Genomic DNA, 13,064 nt, shown 5'->3' on the forward strand with positions numbered 1-13,064 from the left:
GATTTTGGAGCAGTGTTTCATTCAGAGTTATTTGGAGCATTTTGTATTTTTCCTCCATGTCTTCAAGTTTGCATTGCATTTCTTCCTCTTTTATGTCCTGCTGTTCTTTCTCTTGAACAAACGCTTTACTTATCTGCAGTGTTTTATCGAGCCTTATTTGCAGCACTCTGCATTTTTCTTCCATGTCTTCAAGCTTGGAGTCCATTTCTTTCTGTTTTATGTCCAGTTGCTTCTTCTCTTGGAGCAACTGTTGATTTTTGTGCAGTTTTTTTTTTATTATGCTTTACATGCAGCGCTCTGTATTTTTCTTCCATGCCTTGGAGTTTGCACTGCATGTCTCTTGGCTCGATGTCCTGCTGTTCTCTCTCTTGGAGGATCTCTTTATTTTTTTCCAGAGCTTCATCAAGCCTTACTTGCAAGTCTTCGTTGTGTTTCTTGATATTATGAAGCTTGCAAACCATTTCTTTATGTTGTATGTTGCTTTTTCTTACATTGTACTGTGAGTTGCAGTCATGCATACTGCAGCCCAACTGTGGTGTTCCTGCAGCTAGAAAAACTACCTTAAGCTCCAAACACAGTCTATTAACTGTATTTGAAGCTGGCTTAAAGGCGGAAGGGTGGAGAGTGTGTGGAGAACAGAAAGAAGGGAGGTTCAACCAGGGCCTGCAGCTTACACATGCCTTGCAGGTTAATCTGGCTGTGTATGGTCTTTGCTTCCTGCTGAGATGACGACTTGCTGTTTAAAATCAGTAGCTTATTGTTTAAAACAAAAGAAAAAAAAACTTGGCTGCCTACATTTTTCTGCTAAGTGAAGCGTATCATCTAAATCAGGAGTTAGTTGGATTGCTAAGCAGCTGGAGCTGGTTGGATCTTTGGGGCTGAATTTTCATGCTCTTCACACACATTATATTTCCTTCAACTTCAAGAAACTCAGTGGTTTTTTCAGGTGTTTTTTTTTACATTATAAGCTTTGATTATATTTTAATTTTACACTTTTAATGAAGATGTTATGACAGCTGGAACAAAGAAAAAGGAAAAGGAGCTGTCTTCTTGGTTCTGGGTTTAAGGTATCTGTAGGAATGGGAATCAGAACTAACATGAGTACTCAGTGACATAACTGTGGTTAAAAAGCAAGCCATTGCCATTTCCCTGTACATCTGACCACATTTGAATTTAATTATCCTTCTCCTCAATGATACAGAATTATACCACTTTAAGCAGTGTCATTGGTTTATGTGGTAGGTACCATTACTAAGCAACCATGTAACTTGCTGTAACTAACAACCATGTAACTCACTAATCAATGACGGAATCTCTTCTTATACATATTTCTTTTTTTATATATTCAATATATTTTCTCTCTGAGTAATACTATAAACAAATATTAATACTTCTAATACTTTTTCACTCTTTTTCACTCTAATACTTTTTTTATTCATGTGATGCATGACAAACTGTAGAGTGAACTCTTTGTTCTCCTGATCAAATGTCATGCTGAAAGATTGGAAACTGAAATATTAAGCAGCTGAAATGCCAAGCAAAGTTCACAAATGATGAAACGTTTTTATTTAAACTGGTCTTTATTGAAAATTCTCAGAGGAGCACCTTTTATTTTTTATTTTAATCTTTATTTAACCAGGTTATTCCCATTGAAATTAAAGGTCTCTTTTACAAGGGAGACCTGGCCTTAAAAGTTACACAAACCAGCCTTTATTATACCAACATATTATATATAAAGATTACTTCTTCAGTATTAGTTGGGCTAAAGAGACACAATCACAACTGCCTAGAAGATCTGTTAAGAGATTTTCTACATTATACATTATAACCAAATCTCTGTAATACAATATAATCAAGTGTGCCTTATATTCTAACCAAGTATGCCTTATATTCTGTGTGTTCATATATTTTCACATAACCAAGATATTTTCACATAACCAAGCGTAGTGTTAAAGAGAACATAAATGCATTCCTTACCTTAGTGTGTGATGTCAGATAAGCATGATATACTTCTGCATTGTTATTTTCAGTATGTGTGCAAGGTCAGATAAGCTGAGATAATGCTTGACCTCTCCCTTTTCAGTTAAAAGAGGAAGTACTATGTAACTGACTTTCACTATAAATAAAGGACCAAGCCTGCGCTCAGTGTGTCTGTCTTCTCAGAGACATTCACCCGTGTGCACGTCTTCTTTCTGAGTCGGTCTACAGTGTCTCATTTCTCTTACTTGTGTTTGAACTAATGTCTACCCCTGACAAGATCTAAAAAGGAACTATAGTTTACAGCACAATTCATTATTAAGCAACATACACCCACCAGAAACTTTTAGGTACACTTTGATTCCACTGGGCAGAACCACCTTTAGCAGATGGATACACTGTGGTCACGAAAGGAAGGAAATGGTCAGCAACAGCTGTCAGGTAGGCTGTGCGGTTTAAACAATGTGTGCCAAGAAAATATCCCCACATCGCCACCAGCCTTAATATAACCCTTAAAATTCTAATCCTACCGTCTGAATATTGCCACAGAAACTCAGACTCTTCAGACCAGAGAACATTTTTCCATTCTTCTGTTGTCCAATTTTGGTGAGCCATATGAATTTGTGGCATCAGGTTCCCGTTGTCAGCTGACAGTAGTGGTACCTGGTGTGGTTTTCTGGGTGTAATGGTTCAACATGTCATCCTTTTCTGTGCCTTGTTGTAACGACTGGTTATTTAAGTTACTGTTTCCTTCCTATCGGCTCAAAGCAGTCTGCCCATTCTCTTTTGACCTCTGGCATCAGAAGTTTTTTCAGACCATTCTCTGTGAAGAGATGGTTGTTTGAGACAATCCCAGTAGATCAGCAGTTTGTAAAATATTCTGACCAGCTTGTCTAGCACCAATTTTTTGCCACTTTCAAAGTCACTTAAATGTTCATTCTGATGCTCAGATTGAACTTCAGCAGGTCATCTTGATCATGTCTGCACGTTTAAATGAGTTGCTGTTACATGATTGGCTGATTAGAGGTAGTGGGTGTAGCTAACAAAGTGGCTGGTGAGAATGTTAACCTGAGACCCTGCATCATCAATTTGCGTATTTCATTTTGCTGTTCTGCACCTTATTCTTCATTCTGCTCAGCTGTGTTTTATACGTTGTTAAGCTGTGTTGACTTTATTGTATTGTGCTGTAAAATGACCTGATTATCCCAATATTAGGACTTGATAAAAAAAAAAGTATGTAACAGCTTTGTAATAAAGTAACAACTCCCTGCTCAAAGAGAAAACTTAGTTTATGTCCAACTAATCAAAAATAACAAGGCAAAATTACAAATTGCATCCCAAACATGAACCTGGGTGTCAGGAAGTTATCTCATGTGTTCGCTATAAATATTTCAGATTTGTGTGATAAATATTGTGTGACATAAAGAATCACTGATTAAATAACCCTGTTTAACGAGGCACATTTCATATTGAAGTTGACAACAGTATTGTCCCTGCTCCGTCCGAACAGCCGATCTGCCTCTTTTTGGAAGACTGGAACTCGTTCTGGATTTCCAGAAAGGTTTTGTTCTTGGTTTCAGGGACAACAAGGAAGATATATATTATCACCAAGCAGCAGATAACCAAGAACACCAGGAAACAGTACTGCTTCAGTCCGAGCTGTAAAAAATAAAACAAGTGAGTGGAACATATCCAAGTACAACATCGAGGTTTAAATGTTCATTTTAAATGCAAGAAATGGTGATAAAATATTCCAAAATGATCATAGATCCTCAACCATTTGAACACCTACCACAATGAAGGGGAAGACCAGGCCAATGAAGAAGAAACTGGACCAGTTCACTGACCCTGCAAGCATGTACGCTGCAGGGCGCGAGTTTTGCGTGAACAGCTCAGTTGTTAAGATGTTAGTCACGCCACCTTCATGGGGGAAGACACAGAAGAAATCCCTGTTACAGCTGATGTGCAGACGCAGCTGATGATGCACATGCTTCGGTGAAAGAAAGAACATTTTTACCTGGTCCTAAGCCAAAACTTAAGATGAAAGCAAAAACACAGACCATGCTGAGGTATGGAACAACTGGGCTCGCCTCCTGAGAACAAGGAAGTTGTGCAAAAGAAACGTTATAACACAGGTAGGGACATGCCTTAACCTCTGTGTGGCGTTCAGGTCTGTTGGACCCGTTTTCAGTATTTACCAAAAGAAAAAATATGTAATTTTGATTGTTTCTTCAGACTTTTTGCCTTTGGCTCATTTTCTGCAAAGAATGCATACAATAAAACTTCATAGAGCAACCCTGCACATTCATATTAAGCATGTGTGTTCAGGTGTGTTTTTAGTGTGTATGCGTTTGTGCTCCTGCTTTTCCTGCACATTTTAACCTCTGGGTTGTGGGAACCACAATGTAGTTTCTCACGCTCCATCCCAGGCTGCATATCGAGGGTGGGGCACAACAAATACAAATAGCTTGACCTGTGTGGCTGCGTATTGGTCATGAACTCATTCTCTGCTTAGCACTTTTAGATGAGTCAGTTTTGGAAGATGATGCAGAGAAACAGTTGAGTTTTATCAGATGTGATGGTGCAGACAGGAAGGAACGACGGGACAGACTCAAACTCTGCAGTGATAACTCTAGCCTTTAGCACGCAGGTCACTCGCTGTCAGGTGAGCACTCTGACAGTGCTCACCTGACAGAGTCTGACAGTAAGCACGAGGCTGACCTTTAGTCATCTCCAAAATAAGCTTACCAGCGGCCAACACAGGGAGAAATATGGATGCCAAAAATGGTTAAATTGCATAGTTTACTTGTCCAAGGACTGAAACACCTCCATATGTGATGCAACCAGGGTAACGAAAGCATGAACACCACACAGGGCTTAAACCCTTAAATATCTCTTTTTAAAAAGATTTCTTGGCCTGACGATAATTACCTGAAAAGTTAGGGTCAGCGTGAATAAAACGCAGCAGATAGCCATCAGTGTGTATCCTCCCATGATGAGTACTTTCCTTCCCAGACGGTCAATGAGCATACCCTGTGAGACACACAGCATGTCACAAGACCAGAAAGACTCCAGGCAAACATCTCTTTTGAGGATTACTCTGATCCATTTCATGTTCTATTTCCAGCCATCTTACACAAACGTCTTGAAATTCTTTTCTATTTTTCTTCCTGATGGTTTCTTTTTTATAATCTGACCGCCTCTGACAGTTCATCGCTTGGAAGCGATATTTGAAAGGTCTCATCTTGTGATTTTAAGATTGCTGTAAGTGTCATAGAGGATCATTATTTCTGTGTTTGCTGAAACAAAAAGAAAAATTTGAAACTAAAGTTCAATGTATTTTCCAGTTAAGATAGATTATAAATACAAGTATGCACAACTAAAGCCATTTCACACATAAACTCTGAACAGTGTCAGGAGCTGGACTTGGTCACATGAGACACATGACACCCGGGAGAAGATAGTTCACTTCAGATGTGCTGTCTCACCTGGCAAAACTCAGCTTGCTTCAGGAGATCCTGCCTCCTCGGTAGAGTAAGCCGAAGTTATTGCACTGCAAAGCTGAGGTCTATTGTGACTTATTTTTTAACAAATGATAGTCCTGAGTGGGCTTGCATGAAATCTTATAGTCTAAAACTCCCTTGTATTCATAATCTGACTCAGTAAAAATAATTGTAAAAGTATATTAATATTCGGACCATTACACACATTGTTTTGGGTTTACCAGTTGGATTCTTTGTCACATATTAGTCCAGTAATGGGTAAGCAGTCCTTCACCCCAGGAAAAGCAAATGTTACTTTTAAAGGCTTTGGGCTTAAAAAGTGTAAGATCTGTATCTTCTAACCTCTGACGTCATCATGCATTATGAATAAGTGAGGCATACATTTAGTCTATAAAGAAAACTTGTCTGTAAACAAGAAGAAGTTTTATAAGAGTAAATTTCACTTCACAGACCACCACAAGCACCCCAAGCAATAGCAATGACAAAGAAATTCGTAGAAAAAAAATGTCACATTAGAGTTTTATGATATTTGTATATCCTGAGTTAAACTGGAAGCAGAGATCTCATAAAAAGGACTACAAGTCAGCTTATGCTTTGAGTCATACTTATAAGGTGAATACACTCAGATTAACACACAATAACTGTGTAGGGCAGGGATGATGCATACAGCTCACTTTGATCTTAAATGGGTCAGAGCAGTAAAACTACACAATAAATGTGTAAAATTACAAAAAAAGCTCTGGTGGTTCATGTCATGTAATTAAAACATATCTAGTTTTCATTTTTGCGGGCATTTCTATAGTAGGTAGTGAAAAAACAGGAACTTTCTTGTTATTTAATTGTTTATCTATTGGGCCAATTCTGGCCCCCAGGCCTTATGTTTGGCACCCTCAGTGTAAAGGGACTGGAATTTTTTTTGAAGTCAGAGTTAGGTAAAAAATGATCCCAAAATACATTCATCTACACTTAAATCTATTGAGTTTATTGGGTTTTTAGAACATATCTGTGTAAATATAAAAAAACTAGTGAAGGTCTACAATAAAGAGATGTCTTTATGAATGGAAATACAGAAGGCTGACAACGAGGCGCAAACCACTGGTTACACTCAAGAACAAGAAGAAGATTTGACATGTACAGTACTGAAATAGATTCTTTGGGTAGATGAAACACAGAAGCCCAACTGATTGGAAGAGAAAAGCATGGCGAAGGAGAAAATCTGCTCGTGATCTGAAGCATGAAATGCTATCTGTCAGACATGGTGGAGGCCTAATGCATAGGCATGCATGGCTGAACAGCATTATAATGTTTACTGATTATGTGACTGCTGATAGAAGTAGCACAAAGACATCAGAAGTTTGCACAGCTATAATTTCTATTAAAATGGATAATGATCCAAAGCATACTGCAAAGAGTTTGTCTGAGGCAAATAAATGGGATATCCTTCAATGACCAAGCCAGTCACCTGATTTCAATCCACCAGAGCATGATTTTTTAGTTCTTAAATAAAAACTGAATGAAGACCCACAAACTAGCAGCGACTGAAGATGGATGCTGTAAAAGCCAGGGGAACATCTCAAGGGAGGAGATCTGGTGATGTCTGTGGGTTCTAAACTTCAAGCAGTTGCAGTGGATTTTCATCCAAATACTAAAAACAATACTTGAAAATACATGACGAGAAACTCATACTTACACATGTTAAAGCGGTGATGCATTCACAGGCACCAGTGCCGACAGTGGCGTATGGTATCTTATCACTGGGAATACCAGACTGTTTGAACACGTAACCTGCGTAGAAGTAAATCTACAGGGAGTGTAGAAAACAAATAAAGAAACAAACACAAAACCATAACTTTCAGTTCTTTGGAAACTCCTTTTTTATCTTTGTGTGAACTTTTTAAAGTGGTCGTACGTACAGCATTGATGCCGTTCAGCTGTTGTGCAGCGTTGAGCACCATGATGGTGAGAACTTGCCAGCGTAAAGAGCGATCAGCAAAGAGCTCCCAGGGTTTCTTGGCCTGTAAACCTGATAAGCTATTCCTCTCCTTCTCAATATCCTCTTGTTCACTGTCACAATCAGCTATACCGTGCAGCTGCTTCAGGGCTGCAGACACATAAGACACACAGGACTTCAAGTTATTGCACTTCCTTCATATCTGACTAATCTGCGGTGGCTGTTTGCTGTTTGGGGGGGTGTCCTGTCAGAAGGTTTCCACCGTCAGAAATTCATCACATGCTTGAAATGAAAAGATAAATGTCTCTGCCTCTGGTTATTTCTGCCAAAGGGTAGTCTTTATACATTTTATTATTTACGCTGTCACATGCACTAAGTCATCTTTCCTGGAAGAACACAATTCCCAGCGATCTGAAATGGAAGGAACGGTGCAGCTGTTTTACCTTTCTTACAACCCTCTTCATCCCCTTTGTCGATGAGCAGATAGCGTGGGCTCTCAGGGAACCAGGGCAGGATCAGGAGCTGCAGAAAAGCTGGGATACAGGTGGTGGAGAGCAGGATGGGCCAGTACTCCTCTTTCCCCAGGAGCTCTCTGTATAATTGTACAAGGACTTCAGCTTGATATTTTCTTTGAAGGGATGTAGCATTGGAACTGTGTGAAAAGTTCTTCTTCTTAATGTGTTTATTCATCACCTGAGGCCAATCACTTGTCCGGTAAAGATCCCCCCAGTAATGAAAATTGAGGTTCCCATTCCCATAGCACCACGCAGTGAAGTCGGAGCTATTTCTCCCAAATATAGAGGTTGAACACAAATGGCAATGCCTATAAAAATATTTAAAAGACATTTCAGAAGGTTTTCATGCAGCATCATTATTAGCCATTATTAACTGGACATCTAATTCATGTATCTGTGTTTCTCCAAGATTTAGAAACAAAACATTTAAGTGTTCCTGATGTACTCACCTGCATTTAATCCAGAGATGAAACGTCCGATGATGAGTAATTCAAATAACCCTGTAGGATAACTCAGACCCATCAGCAAAGCAGCCAGGAGTGCAAATATGTTATTGGTCAGCAGTGTCCCTTTTCTGGAAAGAAAAAATGAATCCCATTATTTATAAAAGAGAAGACAATTTTTCATTAAAAAAAAAACAAAAAAAAAACATGTCCATACCTTCCGACCCTCACAGACAATGTTCCACCAATCAGTGCCCCTATAAGTCCTCCTAAAGTGAATATGGACACGATAGTGGACCAGAGGAGGGTGAGACCATCATCTGATATTTGAGTTTGGTAACGCTCGCTCCAGGTTTGGTTGATGAAATCTTGCACATACTGGAGAGAAAAGAAGAAAATTGAACACAAACACTGTTTTTTATCAACACGAGTGCAAAGCAATGTCTAAATACTGCCACTACTCTTATTATCAGTCTACTTTTTTGTCACTGAATAACATCACTGTACTTGGCGATCATTAGACCGCCTGTGCTTGTTAGAACAAATTATGTGTTGTGTGTTTGTGTGTGCGTGTTCTCTAATATCAGAATAACAAAAACAGTGACTGTAGTCCACGTGTTACTAAGTTTGCCCTCAGACCGTGTTTTGATCATTTAGATCAATAGTTATGGAAAAAGTCCAGTGAGAGGCAGCAGAATTATTACCGCTGTGGGCGCATTGATGACAGATATATTATATCCATACTGAAAGGTCCCCCCGATGCCAGCAGCACAAACAGCCAGCAGAAGTGATTTGTTTGGAAGCTGCAAACAGAAAAACAGACCCACAAACAAAAGTGTTTCAATATCATCTTGGACAGAAAGCTGCGTCCCACCATGCTGCCAAACGTACTTTTATTTTTCAAAACCCTTAATCCATTACAATCCACTTACCTTTGGCCGCCTTCTATCTTTGGTTGCTTTAGCTAGAAGAGGCTGATATTCATTCTTGTATTCTTTTGGCATGTTTTATATTTTTCTTAAAGTCCTGGATTCTTTGAGGGAGAGCAGAATATCAGAGTATCCTTCTCGCAGGAGCTTGCATCCAACAGGAAACTTAAAGCGGATGGGGGGATGAGTTTATGACGGGGATAATACAATTGATCTGTTGTCAGAAAGTGTCCTTAGGGTGTGGGGAATTGGCTAAATTATTCCATGTTTATTCAAAGTTCATGGCGCACTAACTGAATCCAAACACAGCATGCAGTGTAGTTTAATTACTTTCACATAAAAGAAGAAAAGTATTTCGGGATCCACACATAGGGGAGTTACATAGCATTATGATTTTGGTCTACCGAAAACATGTTTCACAAAGAGTAGCACAATGTGCACCTATTTTAATATATTTTGGTTTCTTTTCTTTTTTTTGTTTTTAAAGACTTGCATAGCTCACAGGTTTGATGCCATGGAAGTGTGATGTATGCCTACAGGCAGTATGCAGTACCACATTCACATTTTAAAAGGCTGAGAAAAAAAAATCCATAGTTATGCCGTAACATATGTCCTAGGCTATACGCTCAGCAGTAAAGATGCTATGTGCGGACTCCCCCTATAGTTCAAGTATAGAAAAGCAGTTGGTGAAGTTTTTTGAATAACTGCAGCCGCTGGATGGATTAACTGTGGAGAGCAATCTGGGCCGGCCATGGTGCAAGGTTTTTGTGGCTGCTGTCTTTTCCATCATAAGGACTCCAGTCTCCGTCAGAGGAGGGATGCCCGGAAATTTTTATAAAGGGCAATTCATTAGCAGTTTAATAAAGTTGATAATAAATATTCATAATTTAAGACATTCTGTATACAACAATCCGAACTGCAGTTATAATACATATCAATACCAAGTACTTTAAACGGATTTTTGTCAATCTGGCAACCCAAAACCACGCGCTTTTAGAATTTAAATATTTATTTAGGATTTATTTTAGGATTTAAAATATAAATGACATTTATTTAGGATTAAAATTATTAAACTACGGATTACAGCTCGCATCCTCCACAGACACTAGCTACGTTTTATTTCATGTGAATTTAACGTTTTTCTTCACGACTTTGCCTCGTGACTGGCTCTCTTTAGTCATTTGAGGAAAGACGTCTGAACCCAGGAATTTTTTTTTTTTAAAAACCCCCAAAACGAACAAAAAACAAGAATAACAAAAAGAAACAAAAAACCCTGCAAATATTCTAAAATAATTTATTTTATTTATTTCTTTATTCTTTTTTTTCTTTCTAACAGCCCTCATTGGTTCCAAACCCATGTATGACTCACCTCTTTCCTTGATTCCGCACGTCCCTCATCCGCGTTCATTTTGAAAGCTGCCGTAAAGTTATGCTCGCAGAAACCATTTACAAAGACTAAATTTTGCACTTGAATCCAAGTTCTAACAAAGTAGCTGCCTACTGTAAGGTGCAGCACATGACCTCGGCTCAGCGTAGAGGCTGATTAAGAGGTTGAGGCACATTCCTGCTGCATGGTGAAGCTTGCTCTCGGGTAAAAGAGGGCTTGTTAACCCAAATATTAAAATAATATTCACTTTGTGTTACACACTTCACACTTACAGCTTGTTTCAACTGTCATGTGACTTTTTTTTTTAGTTTGGTTCATGTATTGTAGTCACGAGAAAAAATAGTACAATAGGTACTCACTATATTCAAAGATGATAACACAAATTTATTGTTCAGGTAGCAGAAGATGTCATCTGCTAATTTGTAGTTCCATAAAATTGGATTCTATTTTCCATGGATGACTGCCTCCTAGGTAAATACATATTTGGGTTTGAATTACTTTGGATAAAAGTGATAAAACAAATAATTTCTAAAACGTTGACACTGATTTTATTTCCAAGGTCGCTGCGCTCTTAAATTTGTAAATCATTCAAAGAGTTCTGTAGCTTACCACAAAAAAACAAAAAACGTTTTAATCCCGTGAGAACTTTTGAGACTCTAAAAATGGAAATCTCAAATAGAGTTAACAGTGGATATTTTTTTCAAAATGTACAGCTCAGCTTTAGTTTCAGTCTGTAGTGATGATTTGTTGATCAACGTTAAAACAGAGACAGAAAAAAAAGGAATACTCTCGTGTGACACAGCTTAAAGCTTATTCAAATAAAACCCACTGAAGTTACTTGTAGTACAAAACAAATAAAAAAAAAAGGTTGCTCTTTGATAAATATGGTCATTATACTGACCACATTTATGAAACAATGACGCAAAAGATCATTCATTCAGCTGATGCTGTGACAGCGCTGTTTCCACAAAGTTTTTACCATTTCGTTGTACATGTACAATGACAATAAAGGGCGATTCTATTCTATCTATTCAATGGACATTCTATTGCACCAGCTCCACTCTATACTACAGACGCAGCAGAGCACAGTCTCCCTCAGGCTGATCTATTCAGGACACAAAAAACGTGTCATTTTTACTGTTTATGAAAAATGTATAAAAAATTGTAAAACTTGTATGATGCTTAACAAGGAGGTGCAGCAGGTAGAGTTACAAACTAAAAGGTCAATGTTTGATCCCTGGGTCCTTCAGTCAGCTTGTTGAAGTATCCTACTGAACCCCAAACTGTCCCCTCATTGGAGTGTGAATGTGTGCAAGGCATGGAATAAAGTGGAGCATGAATGTGAGCACTCTATCTGAGTGCTCAGTTAGGTAAAAGTGTGATATAAGTACCAGTCCATGAAAAATTTAATTTTTCAAAAAGTTTAAGTCAAGTGATGAGGTTAGGGGTTTCCCTCCAGTCCATGAAAAATTAAGTTTTTCATGGACTGGAGGGAAACCCTCCAGTCCATGAAAAATTAAGTTTTTCATGGACTGGAGGGAAACCCCTAACCTCATCACTTGACTTAAACTTTTTGATAAAGATAGGGGTGAATCAGGTGACCCTCAACCATTCCTTAGTTATGCTGCTATAAGGTCAGACTGCTTATACCTTTGATACACTGAGCATTTCTTCTTCACTTTTCTTTCCCCAGGTGTTCATACACTACTGCATGCCATTGAATTGTGTCTTTTATCCCCCACAATCTGTGTTTTGTCCTGTCTCCCCATACCCTCTTTGTCTTTTCTCTTTACCCTTACTCTGAGTTGGTTGCACCAGAAACTGAACTGGTTCTGCAGGAGTTTTCTTCCTGCTAAAAGTGTGTTTTTTCTTTCTCATTCTGGCCGAGTGCTTCCTCATCAGGGGTTATCTGATTGTTGCTGTTTCCTCTCTAACCTTACATTTAAAGCACCTTGAGGCAATTATTGTTGTAATTTGGAATTACACGAATAAAACTGATTTGAACTGTAATAGTTTTAATAATAGTTTTGTCAGTTATAATTTAACCTATTTATAATAATTGACTTCTTAACGCCCACTTGTAGTACCATTCGGGGCCCACCAGGGGTCCGTGGCCCACATTTTGGGAGCAGTTCGGGAGTGGCGAGAGCTAATTGTAGACATTCAACATGGCAGCAATTTTGTCATATTTCTATGGACAAAGGTCAGTAATACAAACTAATCATTAAATAATATTTAAAGCCACGCAGGGCATAATAACACCTGTGTGTTCAGATGTCATGATGACGTCTGGCCGCAGGGGGAGCGCTTCTTCAGGACATAACGGTGTTTGTGCAACCCTGAAACCCTTCCCCGTGTG

At 38.6% G+C, this 13,064-nt stretch overlaps 1 protein-coding gene across 2 annotated transcripts; it reads right to left on the reverse strand.

The window, feature by feature from the left end:
- Nucleotides 1-1,569: 1,569 nt before the first annotated feature.
- slc2a11b (solute carrier family 2 member 11b) lies at nucleotides 1,570-10,828 on the reverse strand. 2 transcript variants are annotated; one of them, XM_086314221.1, is made up of 12 exons: nucleotides 10,688-10,828; nucleotides 9,094-9,192; nucleotides 8,607-8,767; nucleotides 8,396-8,520; nucleotides 8,125-8,254; nucleotides 7,875-8,023; nucleotides 7,394-7,581; nucleotides 7,171-7,281; nucleotides 4,909-5,010; nucleotides 3,995-4,070; nucleotides 3,770-3,897; nucleotides 1,570-3,636 (listed from the first exon to the last, which is right to left on the reverse strand). In XM_086314221.1, the coding sequence occupies exons 1-12, from the start codon at nucleotides 10,724-10,726 to the stop codon at nucleotides 3,442-3,444; spliced, it is 1,503 nt and encodes a 500-aa protein (XP_086170347.1). In that variant the 5' UTR covers nucleotides 10,727-10,828; the 3' UTR covers nucleotides 1,570-3,441. The 2 variants fall into 2 exon arrangements, with proteins under 2 accessions (XP_086170347.1, XP_086170346.1); XM_086314220.1 differs by lacking the exon at nucleotides 10,688-10,828 and adding an exon at nucleotides 9,322-9,461.
- Nucleotides 10,829-13,064: the final 2,236 nt, after the last annotated feature.

This window comes from Aulonocara sp. 'chitande type north' Nkhata Bay, linkage group LG12, assembly GCF_057382095.1.
Source record: "Aulonocara sp. 'chitande type north' Nkhata Bay isolate Kocher_YH1m ecotype deep benthic linkage group LG12, A_spYH_male_GT1.1, whole genome shotgun sequence".
In the NCBI taxonomy this organism is placed as follows: Eukaryota; Metazoa; Chordata; class Actinopteri; order Cichliformes; family Cichlidae; genus Aulonocara; species Aulonocara sp. 'chitande type north' Nkhata Bay.

Coding starts and splice junctions, on each gene's coding strand:
- slc2a11b (XM_086314220.1), bottom strand. CDS start 9,393: ATGCCAAAAGAATACAAGAATGAATATCAGCCTCTTCTAGCTAAAGCA. Junction 8,521..8,606: donor TTGTCTGTGAGGGTCGGAAG/GTATGGACATGT, acceptor TTTTCTTTCCAG/AAAAGGGACACTGCTGACCA. Junction 8,024..8,124: donor GGACAAGTGATTGGCCTCAG/GTGATGAATAAA, acceptor ACAATTATACAG/AGAGCTCCTGGGGAAAGAGG.